The sequence below is a fragment of the Dromaius novaehollandiae genome, chromosome 26 (genome assembly GCF_036370855.1).
Source record: "Dromaius novaehollandiae isolate bDroNov1 chromosome 26, bDroNov1.hap1, whole genome shotgun sequence".
Lineage (NCBI taxonomy): Eukaryota > Metazoa > Chordata > Aves > Casuariiformes > Dromaiidae > Dromaius > Dromaius novaehollandiae.
In genome coordinates, this window is record NC_088123.1 from 8,765,038 (window position 1) to 8,787,453 (window position 22,416).

Consider the following 22,416-nt stretch of genomic DNA (forward strand, 5'->3'; position numbering starts at 1 on the left):
GGCCAGCCCTGAGCCCCGAGCCTTGCCTGGGGCACCGGACCGCGCCTTGCCCTCACAGCAGCAGGGAAGACCTGCGCCTTCTGCCTGCAGCCACGGGGCCGCTTCCCCCCGCTGCGGAGCAGCAGCACTGCTGCCCGGGGAGGCAGCCCCAGGCACTGCCTGCAGCGTGGGTCAAGCAACAGGCGCGGACAGAGGCACACGCCTCTTGAGAGCGACGCACCCACAGAGATCCCACTAACACAGTGGGGAGAGAGGAGGGAGTGAGAGAGAGAGAGAGAGAGAGAGGGCAGACAAAAACAGACACGCGTGTGCAGCAGAGGCCACAGCAGCGGTTGCCTTTCCCTGGCAGTCTCCTTGCTGGCGCGGGCACACCTGCAGCACCTTCCTACAAAGGCTGTGCTGCTCAGCCCAGCAGTGAGTATGCAGAGGACAACAGTGCAGCTGGGTCTGAGTATGCCATGCCAAGCACCATGCCTTGGGCCTGGCCCGCTTCCACCAAAGAGGGGAGGCTAGGGAAGCAGGAAAGGCGCAAGGCTGAAGGCATGCTCCAGTGCCCACCCTGGGAGCAACGGGAGAAATGCCCTGCGCCAAGGACAGGTCCGCTGCCCTCATCTCTGACAATCATCATGTCCCTGCACCTCACCACTCCTGCTCCCCTCACATCCAGCAGCAGCAGCCCGCTGCCGCCTGCCGCTCTTTCCCAGCTGCATGAGCCTGAGCAAACCTCGCTGCCGCCCTCTCGTGCCGCCTCGCAGGGAAGGCTGGCAGCAGGAGCTGCTCTCAGCTCCCACCAGCAGCTCTGCAAGCAGAGGCAGCAGGCCAGGCCGGCCCGGCAGAGCCACGACACCCGCATCTGCCTCGCTCCCGCGCCAGTACTGGGCTACGCCCCAGGGGACGGAGAGGCGCGGGTGCGGGCTCTGGGGGTGCGGGCTCCGGGGGTGCGGGCTCCGGGGGTGCAGGCTCCGGGGCACCACTCCTCTGCGGCAAGGCTGCACGGCTGGTGCCGGTGGATGGAGGAGACAGCTCTGTTCTGGACTGGGGCAGTCCTGGGGCTGTCCTGGAGGGGACAGTCGTGGGGGAACTGTCAACCCCACAACAGTAACGGCAGCACCAGGTCCTGCTCCAGGCCAGACACGGGGCAGGGAGAGAAGAAACTGGCCAAGAACTGGAACTGCCCCCTTGCAAGCGCTACGCACTCCCTAGAGCTGTTTTGGACAAAGATCCTCCCTCTGCCGCAGCCGGCTGTGACCAGGAGCAACAACCCCATGGCCCCGTCACTGCAGACGTGGGACTGCACTGGAGTAATGACTCCAAGGACCGGGGCTGCTGTGGCCACAGCAGCCGCCCCAGCGCTGCGCTGCAGTGGAGAGCTGAGTGCGAACGTGGATCCAGCACCAGGAGCTGCCTGAGGACCACCGCGGGGGGGGCACAAGCCCATGCACCTCACCCAGGCCCTGGGCCCCGGCACAGGCCGGCAGCTGGGCCCCAGAGCTGCCTGCTTTCAGCTCCTGGCTGCAGCACAGCAACCCGCGGCAGGCCGGGAGCTGGGCACAGCCTTGCTGGCACTCCCCTGGGACGAGGCATGCGTCCAGCAGCTCCATGCACGAGGCAGCGCGGGGAGCTGGGCGGAAGGAAGAACGAAGGTGGGGTTACCTCAAAAGAGGCCATTTGAGGGGGTCACTGCTTTCCCCTTTTCAGGCTGGCGCGTTTCACTATCTGAGCCCCCATCCTGCCCCCGGAGACCTCCAATTTCGGGACATGGACTCGCACCTCCTCCTGAGGGAGCCGCAGGGGCAGGAGGCAGGACACCACCCCGGTGGACGGACAGACGGACAGACAGAAGAGGATAGGAGAGGGAAAGGCAGAGTCAGATGGCAGAAGACACCGAGCAAGAAGACTACGGCGCAGTGGGCAAGAGCTGCCCAGCAGCCGCAGAGGGGCGGCAGGAGAGGAGAGCAGGACAGGAGGGAGGACGGGAGCCCTGCCGCCCCGCGGAGGCGGTGCTGGCCCGGGGCCAGCGCCCCTGGGGCCGGGCTACAAGCCGCACCGTACCTTGGCCCCCAGACCGTCCCGGTGCAGGCTGGTGTAGTCCATGAAGTGATCGGCCTCGGCCTCTAGCTCGCGGGGCTGCTGCAGCAACCCCTCCAGCAGCAGCTCCTCGTGCTCCCGCCTGCTGCCCGCGTCCCCGGGGCCCAGCTGCCTCACCACCTTCCGGATGACCTGCGGAGGAGACCAGGCCGTGGGCGTCACCGCCAGCGCCCGCGCCCCGCACGCGGCGTCCGGCCGGAGCAGCGCCGCGACCGTCACCGGCAGACAGGCGGGAGCAGAGCCCTGCAGCGCGCCCGCCACCGGCACCGTGCCCCGGCCACTCACCTTCTTGGTGACGATATTGCCTTGATCGTCCGTGAACTGCTCCTCTGTCACCTGCTCCCCGGGGAGAGTGAGGACTTCATTCCCCTGCAGCAAGAGGAGGGACAGCGGGTGTCTCAGGGGGGCGAGGGACGCCCCTTTGCCGCAGGACAACACGCCGACACGCACCCACGGCCTCTGTCTCCCGCAGGGCCCCGGTCCCTAACTGCTCTCCTGTCCACATCAGCCCCGGGCTGGGCTTTCGGCCCCCTGCCCGTTACCTTCACCAGGACGCGCCGGCGGACGACCCTGGTGGAGAGCGACTCCTCGTCGTCCGCCAGCCCCCGGCTCTCCCCCAGCTCCCTGTCCAGCTCGCGGTGGGCGTGCTTGAGCAGGAAGCCCAGGGAGCCCCTGGCGATGTGCAGGACGTTCTGGCAGCTGACCAGGAAGAAGGCCAGCAGCACCAGGGCGATCAGCAGCTGCGCCAGGAAAGCCCACATCCCGCCCCGGCGGCTCCCGGCGTCCCGGCCCGCCGCTCGGACCCCGGCCGTGGTGCCCGCGGAGCCCCGCGGCGCGGGAGCAGCCCCGGCGGGGTGGCCCTGCGCTGGCTGCGGCGTAAGTCGTAACTCGAGCTGCCGCGGATCAGCTGGCCGTGGGCGGGAGAAGGCGGCTGGGGTGTCCTTTGCGCTCGCTTCTGCCCAAGCGCTCAGAGCCAGGGCAGCGACAGCACCACCCTTCCCCGGGCAGGTCCCGCCGGCGGGGACAGCCCCGTCCCCCGTCCCCCTCCCTGCCAGCCAGCACGCAGCCCTCGGTCCCAGGGCAAGCGCAGCCCTCGGCAGGGAGGTCCGGGGGCTCGGGGGGTCGCGGGCATCGCAAGCGACGCTGCAGATGGGCCCTGCCGAGCCGAGCCGCTGCTCCCCCTGCCACCCCCGGGCGCCGAGCCGCCGGTGCGCGCCCCGTCCCGGGACACCCCTGCCCTCGCCCTGCGCCCCCGGCACGCCGGGCTGCGGCAGGACGCCCGCCACTCAGCTCGGCCCCGAGGCCAGCTCTATTTCTGGGCGCTCTGTGCCCGGTGCTGGCAGGCTCTTGGACGGGGGCCGAGGGAGATACTCTATCGGGAAGCGAGCGGGGTGACCGGCTGGGTTATAAAAGGAGAGCAGGCACTCGCAGGCAGAGCGTGAACCGGGCTATTCTGGGCCGGCCCCAGGCAGAGGGGCCCCACGGAGGCAGCGGGCAGGCAGCTTGCCAGGACACCTCCGCCTCTTGCAGCCCGGGTCAGCCCAGCTGGCCCTGCGGCGGGCCCGGGAACGAGCTGCCCGTGGGGTTTCCACCTCCCGTGGTCCCGGTCTCCTTGCTCTTACCCTCATCTGCACAAAGAAGCTGCTGTCTGTCTCCTGCCAGCGGCCGAAGGCCTGGCCCGCGGAGTGCCAGGGCTGCCAGTCGCTGTCCTCTGCGGAGCTGGTCCGCATCGGCTCCACGGCTGGCACCAGGACCTGCTCTTGCTCCTGGCCCTGCGCCCCCGAGGCCGTAGCGTGCGTCAGGCGCAGCCTTTGGGTGACCCCCTCCTGCCAGGAGCCCGCTGCCAGGTCCTGTAGGCAGGAGATAAAGGAGCCTTCTGCATTCCAGTCCCTCAGCCTGGGCACCGGAGAGGGACAGGGACAGGGAGAGAGAGACAGAGAGAGAGAGGCAGTCAGCTTCGCCACAGAGCTGCTGCGCCGTGGAGCACCAGCCTGCCTCTCGCAAACGCGCCTGCGTGCCCTGCACCCCCGGCTCAAGGCTCGCCGGCTCCCGGTGCCACCGGGGCCCGGGGCAGCACGAGGTGCCGATGCGCAAAAGGCGCATGCCTCCTCTCCCCGTGCTCCCTGCCTGCCCCGTGGCCTCGCGGCCCAGCCGTCTCTGGGCTCCGCACCCCGGTCTGCCGGGGGTCTGAGGCAGCACCCCGCACCACCAGGCTCTGCTGGGGACCTCAGCAGGATCGGTGCCACCGAGAGCACGGGAGGAAGCGGCCCAGGCTGAGCTGGCTCTGGCAAGCATGACCTACACGCAGGGCCTGGCTGTCTGCACGGGGTCCCTCCCAGGCACCCTGCAAGGAGCCCCACAGAGCATCTCCAGAGAGGTGCCAGGGGCTCAGCCCGAGCTGCTGCTGTCTGCCCGGAGGTGCTCGGGCTCCAGAGCTGGAGACCGGCACAGGGGCCAGCGGGGCTGGGAGACGCCTGCAGCTGGCCCAGCACAGGGCAGTAGCTGGTGATGCAGCTCCGCCCCCCTCCCCTCCCCTCCCACAGCCTCCCTGGTGCCCCAGGCCACGGTACCTGTCCGCGCTCTTCTCAGCCACGTGGCTCACAGTAGGTGATGCCGTGATCCTGGCTTGCACCTTCTGCTGAACTGAAACAAAAGAGACTTCACTCTCTGGGTCCTGCTGCCCGGCCATCCGCAGCTGGTGATCACTGGCTGGCATCTTCCCCTCTGGCCTCTGACCCTCCTCCTGCTCTAGCAGGTCAATCAGGCCATTCATGGCATCTGAGTCCACTGTGTCATCCTCAACCAGGTCCATAGAGCCCAGGTGGTCTGGGCCATGCGCGTCTGCCAGGAGCTGACCCGGGAATCGGCCTTCGCTTGTGGCATCCGAGTCCTCGGCCTTGCTGCACTCCAGAGAGGAGTCCTCAGCAGTCACCAGTGAAGGGGTGAGCCCCGAGGACCACACCTGCATGTCAGACATCTCCATCAGGGCGTCCTGCTCAGTGGCAGCCATGGGGATGGCATCCATGATGGCCACCTCATTCCAGTACTGGTCGGCACGCAGCGGGGACGGCAGTGTGTAATGCAGGGAGGCAGGGGAGAGCAGCTCGTCCTGCAGCGAAGCATAACCTACATGGGCAGATAGAGGCAATATCTCCAGCAGCCGTCTCACACACACACAAGCGCAGCTGGGAGAAGGGGAGCAGCCTCAGGGAGGGTGCCTGCCCTGGGGACAGCATTTTCCTGGCCACGCTGGACCCCATCTGCTAGGCTGAGCAGGGGTGGCTGGCAGCAGTGGCGGCCTTTGCGTGGTCCCTCTTGCCCCTGCAAGCACCACAGTGCTGCCCTTGGAGTGCCGGCTCTGAGCTGGGCGGGCCCCGGGGTGCAGAGGGCAGCAGCTGGGGGCTGCAGGAACGCCCCGTGCACACCGCAGGGCAGAGGCCCCTTGGTTACCTCGCGGCCTCAGCTCCCGCCTGCTGCCCACAGCCCCGTCCGGCTGGCCGACGGTCTGCCTAGAGCCCACGTTGCCAAGCCCTGCGGGCACCAGCGTGTGAAGCTAACCCTTCCGCACGGCGCAGAGGAGTGGGCTGGAGGCAGCACCGGGAGCAGGGACAGACGGTGCTGCTCGGGGGCCCTGGCTCATGCCGCGCGGCCCTGGGGCTCTGCAGGATGTAGCCGGGGCCCTATAAACCTGTCTGCATCTCCGGGGCTACCAGTGGCTGTCAGGTCCTCGTCCGTGGTGGAGCGGACAGCCCAGGTGCACTGACATGGCCTGCAGCTGGGCCAGGCTCTCCCAGCCAAGCAGGTGGCTTTGCTCAGCCTTTTTCCAGCTCTGAGCCACTGGCCCCTTTTTCACCCCCAGAGAACTTGTCCTGCTCCCCAGGCAGCCAGGAGTTGCCAGCAGCAGCCAACTGGGTAACTGGGAGCCCCCAGCGCAGTAAGGGTGCCCTCTCCCCGGGCAGGAGCAAGCCGTGCAGGGCCACCCAGGGAGGTGCGCGAGGCAGTGCGGGAGATGGGAGGGGGTCGCCTGGGGGGGCTGCCCGCGGGGGCCACGCAGCCATGCGCGGGGGCAGTCCCTGGTGACATGCGGTCGCTGGAGCTGGACGTGGCTCCCAGAGGGCTCAGCTGAGGTGGAGACAGTGGAGACAGGCAGTGGAGGAGGATGAGAGGAGAGGCCAGGATGAGCTCAGAGGAGAGAGGTGACAAGAAGTGACCCACAGAAGTGCCCACACCTGATGGCGCTGGGAGGCATGTTTGAGAGAGCACAGAAGAAGGGGAGAGAGCGATCAGCAGGAGCGGCATGAGGTGGGGCCGCAGCGGCACGCAGCCCCATCCCTGCTCCCTGGGACACGCTGCAGCTGAACCCAGCCGCCCCGCACCCAGCACGCCTCGCCTGGGACCAGGCACGCAGCCGCAGCCAGACACTGGGGCCTCTGCGAGCTCCGGGGCCGCGGCTCAGCCCGGGAGGCCGGGGCATCCCTCCTCCCTGGCACGTCAGGATGGGGAAGCACTAGGTGCCCGTCCCGCCCAGAGAGCGCCGGGGAAGGCAGATTTCTGCCTGAAGGCTGGCCAGCGTTCTCCACAGCAAAGGCCTCAGTGCAGCAGCTGCCTCTGTCTGCCCGCACTGCTGGGGGGTGCCGGGTCCAGCACCCACCTCGCACCGCTGACTGCCTCGCCTGCAGCCGGCCGGCTCTGGCAGACAAGAGGCCAGCTCCACGCCTGCCTCTGCTCCGCTCCACTCCCCAGGGGCTCTCCCCGCTGCCCCAGCGGTGCTCGGGACTCACCATTCATCTGGGATGGCGAGAGGGCGTAGTCCCTGTCCGTGTAGCGCCAGCTGCCCTTCAGGCTGCGGCTCTGCCGGCCGGAGGCCTCCAGCATGCTGACGATATCCCCGCGGTCGATATTCCTCAGCGCCGTGTACAGGCTCTCGACTGCAGGGAGACGTCAGTGTCGTCAAGCGGCAGGGCAGGCCGACGGCTGGGGACACAGCTGTACCCCCGCCGCCCTCAAGGCAGCCAGGTGTGCGTAAAACGGCTGGGTAAATGCAGCCGGGGACCCCGCGCGGGCAGGCACGGGTGTGCTACGCGGCCGCTGTGCACAGCCAGCACGGCCGTGCCCGCAGGCGTAACGCCCCGCGGGTGCGCGCGCCGGTGCTGGGGGGCCCTGCGCCTGGGTCCGAGAGAGCCGGCTCGGGGGACCTGCCCCAGCTCCGCGCAGAGGGCGCCAAGCTACCCCAGCTGCTCCCAGAGATCAGGGAGGGGACAGCGCTGCTGGGCCAGAGCTGTGGCCCCGAGCAGACCCCAGCAGCAAGGGCTGGCCACCTCGCAGGGCCACCGCCAAGCTGCGGCGGGTGGCGGGCAGCGGGTACTCACCCTTGGCATCCTTGCCCTCGCGGCTGACCCAGAGGTTGAGCAAGGCCATGCTCTGCTCCAGCAGGGAGTTGGGGTTCTCCACACGTATCCTGTTGATGTCATCCACCCCAAACTGCAGTTCACGTGCCAGCTCTGGGGGAGACACCACATCTAAGCATCGCACACAGGCACCAGCCGCCAGCTCATGAGCTGAGAAGGCTAAGGATGTCACGAGGGGCTCAGCCAGACCCAGCACAGTCCCCTCATACAGCCAAACACAGCAGAACGTGCAGGAGCGGGAGCTGGGAGAGGCCAGAGGTTGAAGTCCCTCTGCCGAGGCTGGCTGCAGCCAGCTCAGCAGTGTCTCAGGCTGAGGAGAAGCATGAATGCTGCTGCTGGGTGTGCGGCTGCAGTGAGGGTGCTGGGCCCGTGTTGCTGGTGCTCACCACTTACACCTCGGCTCTGGAACAGCAGCAAGGCTTACCACTCAGAGCAAAACCCCAGCCTGGCATCCGTGTGCATGCTTTGCATTGCATGCACAGCTGCAGGTAGGCTCCTTTCAGTGCCAACGTATGTTCACAGGTTAGCAGAAGCGCTGGGACCTGCACAGCCAGCCTGTCAGAGGAGCTAGCGCGGACTGCATGCATACAAGCTGCACCAGGGACCGGCTCTCAGCAAGACTCCCCTGGACAGCACAAAGCAAACTCTTCCCAGTAGCATGTTTCCAGCCACGTTAAGTGCCAGGTTTCAGAGGAGCCTCGTGCATCGCCTGAGTCTGCGTGGCGTCGACTCACCTGCCCAGCTGAGGCCCAGCTGTTCCGCTATATCAACTATCTTCTGGTCTGCCCTGTCTGTGCTGCTCAGAGAGCCTGGAGGAGAAGAGGGAAGTCACGGCTTCACCGACGCAGGGCCCTGCGCCGGCGGGGGGGGGAGGTAAAAGCGTTGCCAGCTGCAGGGCTCTGCGCAGACCTGGAGGCATTGCGCTCGCCTTTCAGGACACCACAGGGCAGGGCCCAGGGAACCACTAGGGAGAGGGAACCTGCCCGGAGTGCGAGCATGACAGGGTCAGCCTTTTCACCCGGCCTGGGCATCCCTACCCCTGGGTGCGGGTGACGGGAGGGCTTGGACAGGCCCGCAGGCTGCGTACCGAGGCTGCTCTCACTGAGGATGCTGTATCTCTCCCGCAGAGCCAACGGCGTCAGCGTCCTCCTCCGCTCCTCACTGCCACCTCCCTGCGCAAGGTGACAGACCAAGGGGTTACCAGCCTGCAGAGACAGGGCAGCAGCTCTGCCCTGACACCACCACTTCTCCCAAAGCCCTGGGAGAGCACAGCGTGGCCCCTTGGAGCAGCTGGGGAAGGAAAGTCAACCAGCAAGTGCCGTTCCCTGTGCCTGAAGGAGGGAAAGGCCCCCTCCGCCTCGTCCCAGGAGTGCCTGAGACACGGCACTGACCTTGGTGCAGGGCGGCACGCTGATGTTCAGGTGGCAAAGAACGTGCTGCAGGTCCTCATACTTCATGGCCTTGCGCAGGAATGACAGGGAGCCGCTGGCTTCCCGGCTGCTGTCCCGCACCTGCACAGCGAGAGCCGGGGTAGCTGGGCCCACGCAGGGCAGGAGCGGGGACCGCGCTGCAGCTCAGCCCCGGGCCCTGCCCCTACCTTGATAGGGATGGCAAGACGGTTCTCCCGGAAGGACTGGAAGAGGAAGGTGCGTGGCTGTGCAGCCTTCTTCACAGGCACCAGGTTGCCCGAAAGCTCCACGTGTAGAGGCATTCCCTCCACCACCTGGCAGGGGAGCAGAAAACAGGCTCAGCCCCTCCACAGCCAGCGCTGCTTCCCGATCCCCTGGACAGGCACAGGTAACTCCCGGCTCTCCTCCCTGGATCAGGGCCAGGCCCTCCACAGGCATCGGTCTCCGCTCCAGGGCAGTCCTCACCCTGCCGCCCCCCAAGCATGCCGCTGGGGACATACCTCAATGTCCCGGCTGCGGGCCACCTCCGTGAAGTTCTCGTGCTGCTCCAAAGTCTTGTCGACCTTGTCGTCGGTCATGCAGTAGCAGCGCAGCCGGCCTTCCCGCACGTCGTTCATCTTGGCGAACACCACAAATTTGGCCATGTAGGGCACAGCTGTCAGCTCCTTGTACAGCGTGGTGGCGAAGTGCACGGCCTCAGCTGTGCGCGGGCAGTCTGCCAGCCAGAACCTGCAGGAGGGCTGGGTCAGAGGGACTGCGGGGGCTGCCGGGTCCGTGGCCCCAAGAGAGCTGACCCCACCCCCAGCCTGGTAACAAACTGCACCGCACAGGGTGCCCCCAGCAGCCCTGGGCACAGGGGCAGCACAACCCAAGGAAGGTATCGCCCCGGCACAGGGAGCGCCCGCTCCCCTCTGCACGCCCGGTTGTCACACGTTTCCCGATGCGTGCAGAGGTAGCATGGGGCAGGTCTCAACCGCCCTGCACATGGGAATGTGGCAGCACCAAGGAGACTGTGAGCACAGAGGCTGCACCCCAGGGTGGCCCAAAGTCAGCAGATGCCCCCTGTTCACCACCTGCCCACCCATGGCTCACCTGGCAGACACGTTGGTGGTAAAGTTAGCACACTCGTTGGCATAGACCAGCTTCGTGGTGCCTGTTATGTCTTCCCACTGAGCCTGGGCTGTCCCTCCTGCAGCAGAAAGCAAGGGTGAGCAAGCTGCCTCTCCTTAAGCCTGAGCCCTGCGTTCCCCTGACACTTGCTCTCTCCACTTCGCTGCTGTGATCTGTCCTTAGTTCCCGGGAGCTGCATCCCACGCAGGCCGCCCAGCCCGTCCCCACCGGAGAACACTTTCCCTGCGTGGCAGGGCTGGGCAGCCTCACCGATGACGCTGCAGAGCAGGCGCAGGCTGGTGGTATCGCCCTCGCCACTGTCCCGGGGGCTGTCCTTCCAGGAGGGCGGCAGCGGGATGCGGAGGCCGATGGGGCGGTGGAATTTCCTCCGGCGTGGCTCCACTGTGACGATGGGGCTGAAGGTCGCCTGGTTCCCCAGCAGCTTGGTCACCAGCTCGTCGGGCACGGGCTGTGCCTGTGGGCAGCGCGGGTGGGTGTCGGGGCTGGGCCCATGCGCGGGGCAGCCCCGAGCCCCGCGGGAGCGCAGCCCGGCTCCTGAGCAGGCTTGCTGGAGCCCCCAGGGCTCACCTGCAGGGCCAGCTTCACCCTCTTGGTGACAGCCGTCTCCGGGAAGGTGGCCTGCACCATGGGCACCAGCGTGCTTTTCAAACACCCTCCCTCGGGGCCGATCAGGTCGCAGTCCTGACAAACCCGGGACATGATCACGAAGTAGAGAGGGAAGTCTGTGGTGACGATGCGGCAGATCCTCCTCTTCTCCAGCTCCTCTTGGCTGTCCAGCTCTGCAAAGGCAGCACAGCGACCAGAGCGCGGGGCCCAGCCGCACACCAGGCCCCTGGCCCTCATCTGCCGGATCCTCTGAGCCGCACCGACCCTGCCGTGCCGCGCTCAGCACCAACCCCGCCGCCTCGCGCTGGGGCCCGGCCCGGCCCCGGCCCCGGCCCCGCCGCAGCCCCCTCGTGCCGACGCTGCGCCCCGCCAACGCCGCGTCCCCGCCGGCCTGGCACGCTCACCTTCGTCCATGCCGTTGAGCAGCTGCTCCAGGCAGCTCTCCTCGCAGCGGCTGCGGTGCTCCTTCCAGACGGAGCCGTTCTCACTGCGCAGCACCACCAGCTCGCGGTCCCCGCGCCCGTGCGAGGCGAAGTGCGGGATCTCCACGATCACGGGGCTGCGGGCGGCAGAGGGACGGCGCTCGCACCCACACCCTGCCCGCCCGGACGCCCCGCCGGCGAGCGGCCCCCCGCCAACACCCGGGCAGAGCCCTTCACCCGCTCCCAACGGACTCCGGAGGAGGAGGGCAGGACCCCGCACACCCCTCCCCGGGGCGGGGGGCTGCTCTGCGCCGGCGGGACCCTGCTTGTGAGGTCTTTTCCCGCGGTGGCACAGCCACGGCGCTGCTACCCTGCAACAACCCGCCCGGCAGCGCGCCGCCCCTGGCCTGGGCGCACCTTGCTGGCCAGCCCCTGCCGCAGGACGTGGCGGGGACGTTCCCGCACCGGACCTTCCACGGGCAGGAACCGGCACAGGTCCTGCCGGCAGCTGGCAGAGCCCCGGGGAGCCAAGATGCGTCCCCAGTGCTGGCAGAGCCCCGGGGCCGCCGCACCAGCCCCCCCCCCCCGCGCTCACCTCAGAAACTGGGCGCCGGCGGGCCCCAGGGCGATGATCCGGCTGGCCAGGCCCTCCTCCTCGGCCAGCGGCGGGGGAGCCGGCAGCTTCTGGGGCTTCACCAGGCGGCAGGTGATGCGAGTCGGGGCGGCGCAGGCGCGGGGCGGGATGACCACGCGCAGCCCGTTGTGCCGGCTGCCCCGCATGGAGCCGCCGCGGGCGTCCACCATGAAGCTCACCAGGAACCTGAGGGGCAGAGACGCGGCAGGCGGGCGGACGCGCTCCAGCCGGGCCCGCGGGTGCCGGGCGCGTGCCGGCCGCAGGGGCCGGGCGCTCACCCTGTGTGCACGGGACTGGCCACCGGGCTGATGTTGTCCGAGGTCTCCGTGGCAGGGCTGCTGGGGATCAGCGAGTCCTCGTCGAACTCCTTGGAGGGCTGCGGGAGACGGGCAGCCCCGCTAGATGCGGCTCCTGCCTGGGGGCCCTGACCCCACCTGCCCTTCCCACACCACCACGCAGGGACGCCCCCCCCCCCCCCCCCGCAGCCCCCATCACGCGCAGGCCCCGCTCTCGCCCCACGCTGCAGGCTGTGCCCAGCAGCCGCGGGCAGCACGGGCAGCCGCGTGCCAGGAACGCCCCGGCGCTGGGGGCCGTGACGGCCCTGTGCCTTGCGCTCACCTCCTGCGGGGGAACCGAGGGTGCATGCAGCACACTGACTTGCTCGGCTTCTGCCTCGATAGCTCCTACCTGCTCGGGCTCCTCTGCTCTGGTCACCACAGTTTCGGGTGGGACGTGGGGGATCTGCAGGACGGCTGGAGACTCCACTCTGTGCAGGAGAGGACACGGTGGTCGCTGCAGCAACGGACCCTCAGGCCCCTGAGCACCCCTAGCCTAACTCCAAGGAACACCAGGGCTGCAGGGCACAGGGGGACTCTGCAGCAGCCCCCGGTCCTGGTGCTGCCCAGCACCAGCTGTGCTCGCGATGCCAGGATGCTCAGCACTATCTGCTGCCCAGCATTCTCCCTTCCTGCCCCCAGCACCCGGCCAGCCCCCTGCCCTGCAGCTGCTCCCTCCCCGCCATCCAGGGCCTCTTACATTTGTTCCAGTGTCGTCTCGGTCACAAACTCCAGCACCTCCCTCTTGCCCTCCTGGTCCCCGGCATCGAGTGTCTTGGGCGTGGGTGCGATCAGCTCCTCCTCTGAAACCAAGGGCTGGCTCAGCACACAGCGGGGCGGAAGGACGGGGAGCACAGGTGCCCTCCCTCCGGGCTTGAGCCAGCAGGACCCTGCTCTGCTCCCGCTGCTGGCCTCACCAAGCACTTGGACCTCAGCAGCCACAGGCCCGCTTCGCCCTCGGCTAGATGGGCTCTGTGCTGGCCACAGCGAGGCCCACGGCGCGGGTTAGTGTGGCAGGAGCTGCGATAGCTGTTGGGAGCCTGGGCAGCCAGACAGCCCCTTTCCTGCAGCACCCAAGCACAGAGCAGGGCCCACTGGGGACACTCCATGGTTGGTGCTGGGGACAAGAGTGAGGACAGGGCTGGTGCCGCAGGAAGGATGCTGTAACAATGCTGAGTGCATCAGCGCACCCCTCGCTGGAGACACGGCCCCTGTCCCACACTACCCGCTGGCCCAGTTAATGCTTGCTGAGGAACCGACCAAGGCTCGGCTTTTGCTAACGCCCTAGGGGAAAGGGTCCAGCTCCTCCCAAAGCAAGGAGCTAGCCCCAGGGCGAGGGGCAGGGGACCAGGGCAGCATGGAGACCCTCCCAGCGCTCCCATTCATGGGCAGAAGTCTTCCCCCCATCCTCGGCCAGAATGGCACAGGGCGGTCGTGGGCTGGCACCAGTGCTCGGCAGAGCTAGAGCCAGAGCCCGAGATGCCAGAGGGACGGTCCCATTCATGCAGTCACACCACAGCGAGCAGCACAGACAGACGGGCAGGGCGGGATGGCAGGGCCTGTGCCGCAGAGCACCAGCTCATCAGCAAGGCTCAGCGGATGGATGTGGCGTGCAGATGGTTAGTGGCTGTGGGGTGAAATGGGCCACTGAGCCAGGGCATAGGGACACACGTTTCATACCCATTACAGTGACGTGAGCAGTGCCTGCAAAGTAAGAAGAGGCAAAGGTGAGGTGTTGGTGGGAGGGAGCACAAGGTGTCCAGCGGCAGAGGGGCTGGGAGGGGTAGCGCCCGGGGGAGCAGGGCACTGCAGGATGCTCTGCGTGCCCGGGGCTCCCTGTGAGGGCTTTGCCCCCGGGGCATGGAGAGGTGCAGGCACATACATCTCTCTTGCACAGTGCAGGGAAGTGTGTTGGCCAGAAGGTGCCACCCAGGAGTCCCATGGGCTCCCCCCTTCCTCCCCGCGAGACCTCCACGGGGCCATCCAGCTCCCGGACCCTGCCCGGCAGAAACACCTGCGCCCATCCCCGGGGCTCCTGCCTGCCGCACCGGCCAGCCAGCAGATCCCTGGGGCGGTGCAACCCCAGCTCCGACCCCTCACCTTCATCCTCTGACACATCCAGAATCTCGTCTACAGTCTCCGGGAAGCTCATGCGATGCTTTTCACTGACCGGCTGCAAGGGCAGAGGGGAGTCAGAGCAGGCCTGCACTTTGCTGTGCAGCCACCCACAGCTGGGATCCCCAGCCCTGCGCTGGCTACCCGGCGCTCGACGCTGGCTAGGCAATGCTGCCAGCGGGGGTTCAGCTGTGTCCAGCCAGCCTCTGACGCCGGAGCAAGCCCACGGCGGCTGTCTGGGGCTTGCTGCCTGGCTGAGGGCAGCAGACGCCTGCCTGGTTGCCTCCAGCCCCAGCCCTCCTCCGTAGGGTTCTGGGCCCAGACAGCCCCATCCTCCAGGGACTCACCAGGATGCTGGTTTCCTCTGTGACGATCTTCAGCACATCCGTGACAGAAATGTAGCCAAGGCGCTTTGCGATGGCCAGAGGCGTGGTGCCATTCTGCGCAAGGAGACAGGACGGGGGTCAGCTGCAGCGTGGGGAAGCCCTGGCGGGTGGGCATCTGAGCTTGCCCCAGGGCGAGCGGGGGGCCCAAGTGCTGTACTCACTGTGCTGATCTCGTTGGGAGAGGCGCCGTGCTTCAGCAGCAACGTCACGATGTCCGTGTGGCCCTGCTGCGCGGCTTGGTGCAGCGGGGTGTAGCCCAGCTGCGGAGGAGGACAGAGGGTGCTGCTGTCAGCTCCAGCGGTCTGCTGCCCCAGAAGGGCTCCCAGACCTCAAGCTATTCTTCATGCCTGGAGCACGAGGGCTGCTCCTGCCTTGCTGGGCTGAGCAGAGCGTTCTGCAGAACCCAGGAGTTGCCCAGGATTGCAGCTGGACTACAGCAGCACCCAACCATGGAGACTGGAGGGCTCAGAGCAAGGTGGGGGGGGGGAGGTTGAGCCTTCCCCATCAGCCTTCAGGTGCTGCTGCCCAGGGCAGAAGGGTCCTTGGAGCACAGGCCATCTCTGTACCTTAGTCTTGGCGTTGACATCAGCCTGGTGCTGCAGCAAGAACTTCACCAGCTTGATGTTCCCGTAGTGGCTGGCCACATGCAGCGGGGTATAGCCCATCTGAAAGACAAGACAAGACAGGGTGTCAGCCTGTGCTCATCAGTTCTTCCTGCCATTCGGGCTTAGGTCTGCTGCTCCCATGGGCAAGCTCCACAGGGCACGTGTGCTGGTGCTGCCTCAGAGCCCAAGGCCAGGGTGGAGGGCACGCTGCAGCCCACGCCACATTGTGTCCAGGGGTACAGCGGTGAGCTGTGGGAGCAGACAAGAAGCATCCCTCCAGGGAGCCGAGGGGAAGAGGAACGAGTCCCTGAGACACAGTCAGGATGGGAAGGAACGCCTGAGAGAGGGGAAGGCACTTGCACAGAGAAAAAGAAGAGCAAGGCTGCTCTTGGAGGGAGCCCGAGACACGATTCCTCCATGTGTTTGCGCCTCAGTCAGGGTCAGCCCTCTAATTTACCCTGGTTGTTGCATCCACTGTGACTCCATGTTTCACCAGAACATCAGCAACCGGCACATGCCCCTCTTGGGCCACGAGATGGAGAGGAGTCAGGCCACTCTGCAAAAAGAGTAGGTCACAGGCACAACGGTAGTGCCAGCATTGTGGCTGCCTACCAGCAGGCAGCAGGGTCTGCTACCCTGTCTGCTAACCCCTGCCAGGGTGTCCGCCTCCACCCTGGCAGAGAAGTGCCAGGCTGGCTTACCTTGTTGCCAAGGTTGCCATTGGCTTGTTTGGAGAAGAGCAGTGCCACCATGTCCGCATGCCCCTCCTGGGAAGCCAGGTGCAGGGGGGTGACTCCCTGCACGGACTCTGCATTTGCAGAAGCCCCGTATTGCAGCAAGCTGCTGGCCACCTCCATCTGGTTCTGCTTGGCGGCAATGTGCAGGGGGGTGTACCCGTTCTGCAAGGAGAGGAGCCATTGCACAGTGCTCAGCCCCCACAGGGCAGACCAGCAGGGACGGAAGGTGCCACCCTCCCTCTCCAGGCCACGTCTGCCCTTCCTAGTCGCCACCAGAGCCGACGCTCCAGGGCGGAAGGCAGGCTTACACCCAAACCGCCTCCCCGACAGCAACTAGCCCTGATGCTGAGGGAAAATCCTGTTCTTCCAGCCAGGTCAGTGCAAGGATTTCAAAGATCACCTGCTTCAGTCCTGACGGGTATCAGCTGTTCCGGGGTTTCTGCTCACATGAATTTCTACAGCAGCTTTTGGCCACTTGGAGCCATGAGAGGCCGGGGCAGAGAGACCTCTGCTAGGAAATGCCTGGCTGAGGTGTGGAGCAAGGCTGGCAACATACAGGGTAGTACTCGGGCACAGACCGCAGGGCCTTGAGCACTGCCTTCGCTGCGACACTGCAGGAGCACAGCGCCTGGCAGGCACCCTGCGCCCGCGATGACGTGCAGGCTGTCAGTGACGCAGACCAAAGGGGATCAGCATGCAGACCGGCTGCTCCCCTGATGCCTGCCCAGCAGGTCTGCTGGCAGCCAGCGCAGGGAGGAGAGGGGAGTGCCATATGGGGAGGGCCGGCACCGGCGGGCATTTGCCTGTTCAGAGAACGCAGCTTCTACAAATGCAGTCACCGAGGCTGCTGGACTGCTCGTCAGGGCGATGCGCTGCCTGAGCTTGGGGACTCTCATGAGATGGTGGGTTTTATGTCTTGCTGCTTCCAGCTGCATGCAAATGTCCACGTGCAGTTTCCCAGACTGTCAGACAGCAGGGCGACTCAGCAGGGCTTGCCATGGAAACGGCATCCCCGAGCAACAGCCGCTACCTTTCCAGTAGGGCAGATCCCCGACACAGGACGATCTGTCCTGCCTGCACAGGGTAATCACTCGACACCCCTGCCGGCCCCACAGGCTGGTGCAAGGGAGGAAGCAGGCAGGAGCAGCAGGCGCAGAGAGCTGCTGGCGGGTGACCGGTCCCTCGCACACGCTCCAGCAGCAGGAGCTGCCAGACGGCACATCAGGATCGATGGGTGGTGCAGGGCACGGCACAGCTGGCCCCAGGCTGGACTGTTCTGGACACGCGGCTCAACCCCACACCCCCAGGAACGCCCAGTTCAGCCTTACCCAGGCCGAGCTGTGCGGAGAACTCCCCTTGGGAAGCAGCAGCTTGACGATCTCCAGGTTGTTGTGGTGCACAGCCACATGCAGTGGGGTCAAGCCATTCTGAGGAGGGGGAGAAAGCAGAGACGAGTGAGACAGACTGTCCCCACACCACTCCTCCCACAGCCACCGGCCACCTCGGGAGCAGCACTCACCTTTCCTGCTGCATTGGGGTGAGCATCACGTGCCAGCAGCAGCTCAGCCACATCCACCTTCCCGTACTTGGCTGCAACGTGCAGAGGGGTAAATCCTTTCTGGGGAGAAAGGGAGCCCATCACAGGGTGCACAGGGAAGATGAGAAAAGGAGTGGCACATGCACAAGGAGGGAGGCTGCAGCGTACGAGGAGGCTGCCCCTTCTCTGAGAGAAACGTTGTGCCCGGCCTCGGCCCAGCTGGGTCGCACGCTCAGCGGCACAGGCCACATCAGGCTACCTTGGTCATGCAGGTCTGTGAAGCCCCTTTCTCCAGCAGGGCCAGTGCCGTGTCCACGTGCCCCTCTCTGGACGTGATGTGCAGCGGCGTGTGCCCAGCTGTTGTGGCCAGGTTGGGGTTGGCGCCGTCCTCCAGCAGGAGTTTCACCATGCTGGTGTGGCCGATGCGTGCAGCACAGTGCAGAGGAGTCTGGTCATCCTGCGAGGGAAGCAGAGACAGTCGGCAGATGCTGGACCAGTCCCAGGCCTTCAGTGCTCAAGGGAGCCCTGGTCCTACCCCTGCTGTTACACAGCCCCTGGCAGGCAGGGCCACAGGCAGGTAAGAGCGAGGGAACCAGCACCCAGACCCTTCACACCTACCTTGGCCTTGGCGTTCACTTTGGCTTTGTTCTGCAGCAGATACTTTGCCACATCTGTGTGGCCTGCTCTGGCTGCCATGTGTAGGGGTGTCTCCACTTTCTGTACCAAGGACAGAATAAAGCAGTGAGGCCATAGGAGGGGAGATGCCTTCCTGCAATCATTCCTCTGGTCCCCGAGAGTGGGAGAGCACTGTCCCCATCTTGTTATGGCCCCTACCTGCCATCACGGGGGAGGTCCACCAAGGATTGCCCAGGAGACCAGAGAGAACAGGACTCAGGGACTCCCCATCTCCTGCTGCACCCCGCCATGATGAGCTCCCAGCATCCCAGCCAGGGTTGGACTCACCACGTTGGACACATTGGGAGATGCTCCACGCTGCAGCAGGGTCTTGACAATTGATAGGTGACCCATGAAGGCAGCCACGTGCAGGGGCGTCAGGCCGGACTGTGGAGAGAGAGGACCCGAGAGCCAAGATAGGGCCGATGTCCTTGTCTGCACCCCTTCCCGCAGCCCCCCCCCAGGGCAGGCTCCAGCACAGAGGCAGACTCTCGGCCCCCAGACTGGCCCCCAGCAGTCCCGCAGATGAGCTGAGGGACCACGGAGAGCTGCTGCCTCCTCTGCCACCCCTCATCCCGTGGGGAGCAGGGCCGGGGCAGATGCTGCCAAGCGCAGTGGGTCACCGAGCTGCAGAGAGCTCTAAGCTACAAAGACGAAGGTGCCTGGGGGTAGGGAGAGGCAGCAGGGCCGTTAGCGCCCTGCAGTCCTGCCTGGCTCTGCACAGGCGGCAGCAGGAGAGCTGGGGACTGGACTGCAGCCCCACCCACCTCCGTGACAGCGTCGATGGAGGCACCCATCTTCAGCAGCAGCTCCATCACCCGGATATGGTTCTTCTTGCAAGCAATATGCAGAGGCGTGAAGCCATTCTGCAGAGAGAGAGATGGACAAGGCAGGTGAGTCACTTTCTGTGAGCGCAGCCCCCCTCTCCCCCAGGCCCTGGCCCTGCCTGACCCTCCTTCACTCACCAGGGCTCGGGAGTTAGGCTTGGCCCCCTTCTCCAGCAGCAGCTTGGCTACACGGTGGTGCCCGCAGTGTGCAGCCACGTGCAGCGGTGTTAGGTGGTCCAGGGTGATGTCATCGATCTCAGCGTTGTACTGCAGGAGCAGGCGCACGCAGTCCAGGTGGTCGCCCTGTGCTGCCATGTGGATCGGCGACAGGCCATTCTGCAAGCAGGGATCGTGGCCTCAAGGCTGGGCCAGGCGGGGACCTGGGCATCGCACCGCAGCCCCTGCCCCATTCCCCATGCCGAAACCCCATGGTAGAAGGGAATCCCACGTTGCCAAGGATGCTAGCGGAGAGGAACCCTGAGATCCCTCACCAGGGAAGCAATGCTGAGCTGAGGGGAGGTCCTGAAGAGCTGCTGCCTTTGAGCAGGCTGCTCCCAGCAGGGACACTCCCTTCAAAGCATGCACCCCTCCGGCAGAGGGTTTCTGCCGGGGCCAAGGAGGAGGTCGGGCAGTTACTTGCCCTTTGGCAGGCCAAAAGCACAGGCCTGGCTGCGCAGGAGCAGCCCCCGGGGTGAGGAGCAGGGCAGCCCTGAGGCCCAGCCGTGGATGGCATCGAACAGCTCTGCACAGCTTGTTACCCCTGCACTTCCCTGGGACCCGATGCCAAGGGCAACCCCACAGAGTCCCATGGGCACCTTGGTTTTGGCTTGAATGGGAGCCCCGTGGTCCAGCAGGATCTCTGCGATTCGCACATGTCCATTGCGGGCTGCACAGTGGAGAGGAGTCAGCTCGTCCTGGGGAGAGAGTCGGGTTTAGAGGCTCAGCGTGGGCCAGGTAAGCACCATAGCTGTGGGCAAGTAAGGGCAGGGCACCGTAGGGAAGGAGGGAGGACATGGACTTTGGAGAGTCTGCCCTCAGACCCCAGGGCATGCCAGATGCAGCCATGCAGCCTCCTCTCATCTCCGCATGCACCAGTAAAGCACTTTGTCTATCCCCTTTGGTCACCAAGGACTCTCTCTCACACAGCGAGAGGTTCACGTGGCCTGCACTGCAGAGCGCAGCATGGCTCTGCTCCCCTGGGTGCAGGGAGCTCAGGGAGATGGCCCGTGTACTTGCTGGTGATGCAGAAGCGGTCTCACCTTGGTCCTTGTCTCTATCTGGGCGCCGCGGTCCAGCAGCAGCCGTACCATGATGATGTTTCCGCGACGGGAGGCGATGTGCAGGGGTGTGATCCCATTCTGGCAGGAGGAACAGCAATCTGTTAGAGGGAGCAGCCCTTTCCCTTTCCTCCACGAGGCTGCAAGGGGGGGGGCACAAAGGGCAGAGAAGCGCTGCACATTCCTGCCTGGGGACGGTGTACAGGAACAGCTTGTTTCACCGGGCTGAGAGAAAGGGTGAGCGTGGCTGAAAGCTGCGGACAGAAGCTGCATAGAGCTCACAGGAAAACTCCAGCTCATGGGTTTGGCTGCGCCCATGGGACAGGGAGAGACGTCAGCTGCAGGGGCTGTAAGCTCTGCCCTGCAATGGCAGCACCAGCTTCCCTTGGCCTGGACACAAGGCCCCGAGAGCTTCTAGAGGCGCATGGTTGCGAGAGAGGTGAGAGAGTAGAAAAGGCCCACGCTGGGTATTAATGGCAAGTCCTCAGACGTGCCCAGTGCTCTACTTTCCACATGGTCCCACCTCACCACAGTACCCTGGCTGGTACCTGCTGGTGCTCTTACGCGGAAAGGAGGCACAGCTCCCTTCCCCGATGCCAGAGCAATGTCAGTCCCAGTGACCTCCCCGCTTTGTACTCACCTGGGGCGTGAAGTTGACGCTAGCTCCACGGTTGAGCAGTAACTGAGCCACATTGAGGTTCTCATAGTGAGCTGCAATGTGCAGGGGGGTAAATCCAGTCTAGGGGAAAGAAGGAGGGAATCAGACTAGCCAGGCTCATGCTTCCTGCTGAAAAGATGGATAAAACAGCATACCAAGCTGCTCTTCTCCCTGGGGATGTGGGAAAGCTCCCAGAGACAGGGTGGGAGAGCCACACACCTTGGAGAGGACATCAGCATTGGGGTCATTCTGCAGCAGCACAGCAGCTGTGCGGGTGTCATCATTGCGGGCGGCGATGTGCAGGGCGGGCAGGCGGACCTTACCCTTCGTCCCATAGTTGATGAGGTGAGCAACCACATTCTCATGCCCCTGCTGCAGAGCCACTGCCAGTGGCGTGAAGCCGTCCTGCCAAGGAGAGGTGGATGAGAGGTGCAGACCCAAGGGCCGCGGCAGCACCCAGCACACCCAACAGCAGCTCCGAAAGGCAGGGCTCTAGGGTCCTCCCCAGAGGCGTCTCACCTCTGTAGCTACGTTCTGGTTGGCTCCATTTTCCAGCAAGAACTTGACAACTTCCAGGTGGTTTTCCTGCGCTGCCATGTAGAGGGGTGTGAAGCCTTTCTGCAAACACAGAGCCATGCGTGTCAACACAGCCCTTCCCTGAGTGCCTCAAGCCCCTTACAGACCTACACACCAATGCCCCTTCCTCATACCCAGCTCACCGAACTGGGGCAAAAGCACACACAGCATGGGTGGGACAAGCGAAAACCTAGCAGGAATCGTGGAGAAATTGTGGAGAGCTGGAGGCCCCCCACATCCAGAAAGAACCAGGGGATCCTTCACAACAGCAGTCAACCCACGTGGTACTGCCTTCCACTCACTGCCACTGCACTCCCCTGCCCTGGGGATGGTTCTCCCACCAGGTACACGCTGAAGAGTTTGCAGCCACACCAGGTCCAGGAAAAGGAGAAGAAAGGAGACACGGTGCACAGAGCTGCAGGAACGTGATGGGGAGCTTGTAGCTGTACAAGGGCAGCACTGCCCATGAGTCCTCTCAGTAAGGGTTCAGCATGCCTGTGTGTGCTGCCATGGACTCCTTCAGGAAAGAAACCATGCTCCTTTCCCCATCCTTCCCTCATGCCTCCCCTCTCTACTTGCTCAAGTGCTCGTGCTCTTTCAGGAGTCTGGCAGGATAGTCCCAAAGCCTGAACAGGACCAGGGAGAAGCTGCCAAGGGCTGCTGAGGTGCCCGTGCTGGGCACAGTTCCCACCACAAGGACATCACCACGGTGTGTGCTGGGGGCTTTTCCCACTCCAGCCCAGGTCACTCATACCTGAGACTGTGCATTGACGTTGGCCCCATAGTTCACCAGCTCCCGGACCACGTCCTCTTGCCCAGCCAGGGCAGCGATGTGCAGGGCTGTGTTCCCCTTCTGAAAGACACCATGAGGCAGCACTCAGGGGCAGCACATGGAACAGCCCACAACGCTGAGGAAAGACAGGCCTGACGTGTCAGCACACATGCAAACAGAGCTGCTGCCATTTGACAGCACCTGGCCAGGGCAAGCCT

At 65.4% G+C, this 22,416-nt stretch overlaps 1 protein-coding gene across 4 annotated transcripts in view; it reads right to left on the reverse strand.

Moving 5' to 3' along the window:
- Nucleotides 1-22,416, reverse strand: part of ANK1 (ankyrin 1) — a 70,700-nt gene that overhangs the window by 2,750 nt on the left and 45,534 nt on the right. For 3 of the 4 annotated variants that reach the window (XM_064497758.1, XM_064497760.1, XM_064497762.1), the window contains exons 4-43: nucleotides 22,181-22,279; nucleotides 21,370-21,468; nucleotides 21,070-21,255; nucleotides 20,833-20,931; nucleotides 20,175-20,273; nucleotides 19,731-19,829; nucleotides 19,054-19,251; nucleotides 18,856-18,954; nucleotides 18,377-18,475; nucleotides 18,032-18,130; nucleotides 17,673-17,870; nucleotides 17,396-17,494; nucleotides 17,205-17,303; nucleotides 15,841-16,038; nucleotides 15,597-15,695; nucleotides 15,101-15,199; nucleotides 14,696-14,794; nucleotides 14,496-14,588; nucleotides 14,134-14,206; nucleotides 13,714-13,737; nucleotides 12,734-12,836; nucleotides 12,317-12,464; nucleotides 11,977-12,074; nucleotides 11,660-11,884; nucleotides 11,047-11,201; nucleotides 10,604-10,815; nucleotides 10,286-10,490; nucleotides 9,998-10,094; nucleotides 9,406-9,634; nucleotides 9,094-9,219; nucleotides 8,888-9,007; nucleotides 8,584-8,668; nucleotides 8,231-8,305; nucleotides 7,921-8,088; nucleotides 7,458-7,589; nucleotides 6,870-7,016; nucleotides 4,659-5,214; nucleotides 3,711-3,984; nucleotides 2,374-2,457; nucleotides 2,053-2,220 (exon numbers count right to left, since the gene is read on the reverse strand). In XM_064497758.1, coding sequence (XP_064353828.1) covers nucleotides 2,053-2,220; nucleotides 2,374-2,457; nucleotides 3,711-3,984; nucleotides 4,659-5,214; nucleotides 6,870-7,016; nucleotides 7,458-7,589; nucleotides 7,921-8,088; nucleotides 8,231-8,305; nucleotides 8,584-8,668; nucleotides 8,888-9,007; nucleotides 9,094-9,219; nucleotides 9,406-9,634; nucleotides 9,998-10,094; nucleotides 10,286-10,490; nucleotides 10,604-10,815; nucleotides 11,047-11,201; nucleotides 11,660-11,884; nucleotides 11,977-12,074; nucleotides 12,317-12,464; nucleotides 12,734-12,836; nucleotides 13,714-13,737; nucleotides 14,134-14,206; nucleotides 14,496-14,588; nucleotides 14,696-14,794; nucleotides 15,101-15,199; nucleotides 15,597-15,695; nucleotides 15,841-16,038; nucleotides 17,205-17,303; nucleotides 17,396-17,494; nucleotides 17,673-17,870; nucleotides 18,032-18,130; nucleotides 18,377-18,475; nucleotides 18,856-18,954; nucleotides 19,054-19,251; nucleotides 19,731-19,829; nucleotides 20,175-20,273; nucleotides 20,833-20,931; nucleotides 21,070-21,255; nucleotides 21,370-21,468; nucleotides 22,181-22,279 — 5,664 coding nt within the window. The remainder of the gene's footprint in view (nucleotides 1-2,052; nucleotides 2,221-2,373; nucleotides 2,458-3,710; nucleotides 3,985-4,658; nucleotides 5,215-6,869; nucleotides 7,017-7,457; nucleotides 7,590-7,920; nucleotides 8,089-8,230; nucleotides 8,306-8,583; nucleotides 8,669-8,887; nucleotides 9,008-9,093; nucleotides 9,220-9,405; nucleotides 9,635-9,997; nucleotides 10,095-10,285; nucleotides 10,491-10,603; nucleotides 10,816-11,046; nucleotides 11,202-11,659; nucleotides 11,885-11,976; nucleotides 12,075-12,316; nucleotides 12,465-12,733; nucleotides 12,837-13,713; nucleotides 13,738-14,133; nucleotides 14,207-14,495; nucleotides 14,589-14,695; nucleotides 14,795-15,100; nucleotides 15,200-15,596; nucleotides 15,696-15,840; nucleotides 16,039-17,204; nucleotides 17,304-17,395; nucleotides 17,495-17,672; nucleotides 17,871-18,031; nucleotides 18,131-18,376; nucleotides 18,476-18,855; nucleotides 18,955-19,053; nucleotides 19,252-19,730; nucleotides 19,830-20,174; nucleotides 20,274-20,832; nucleotides 20,932-21,069; nucleotides 21,256-21,369; nucleotides 21,469-22,180; nucleotides 22,280-22,416) is intronic. The other variant, XM_064497761.1, reaches the window with a different exon arrangement.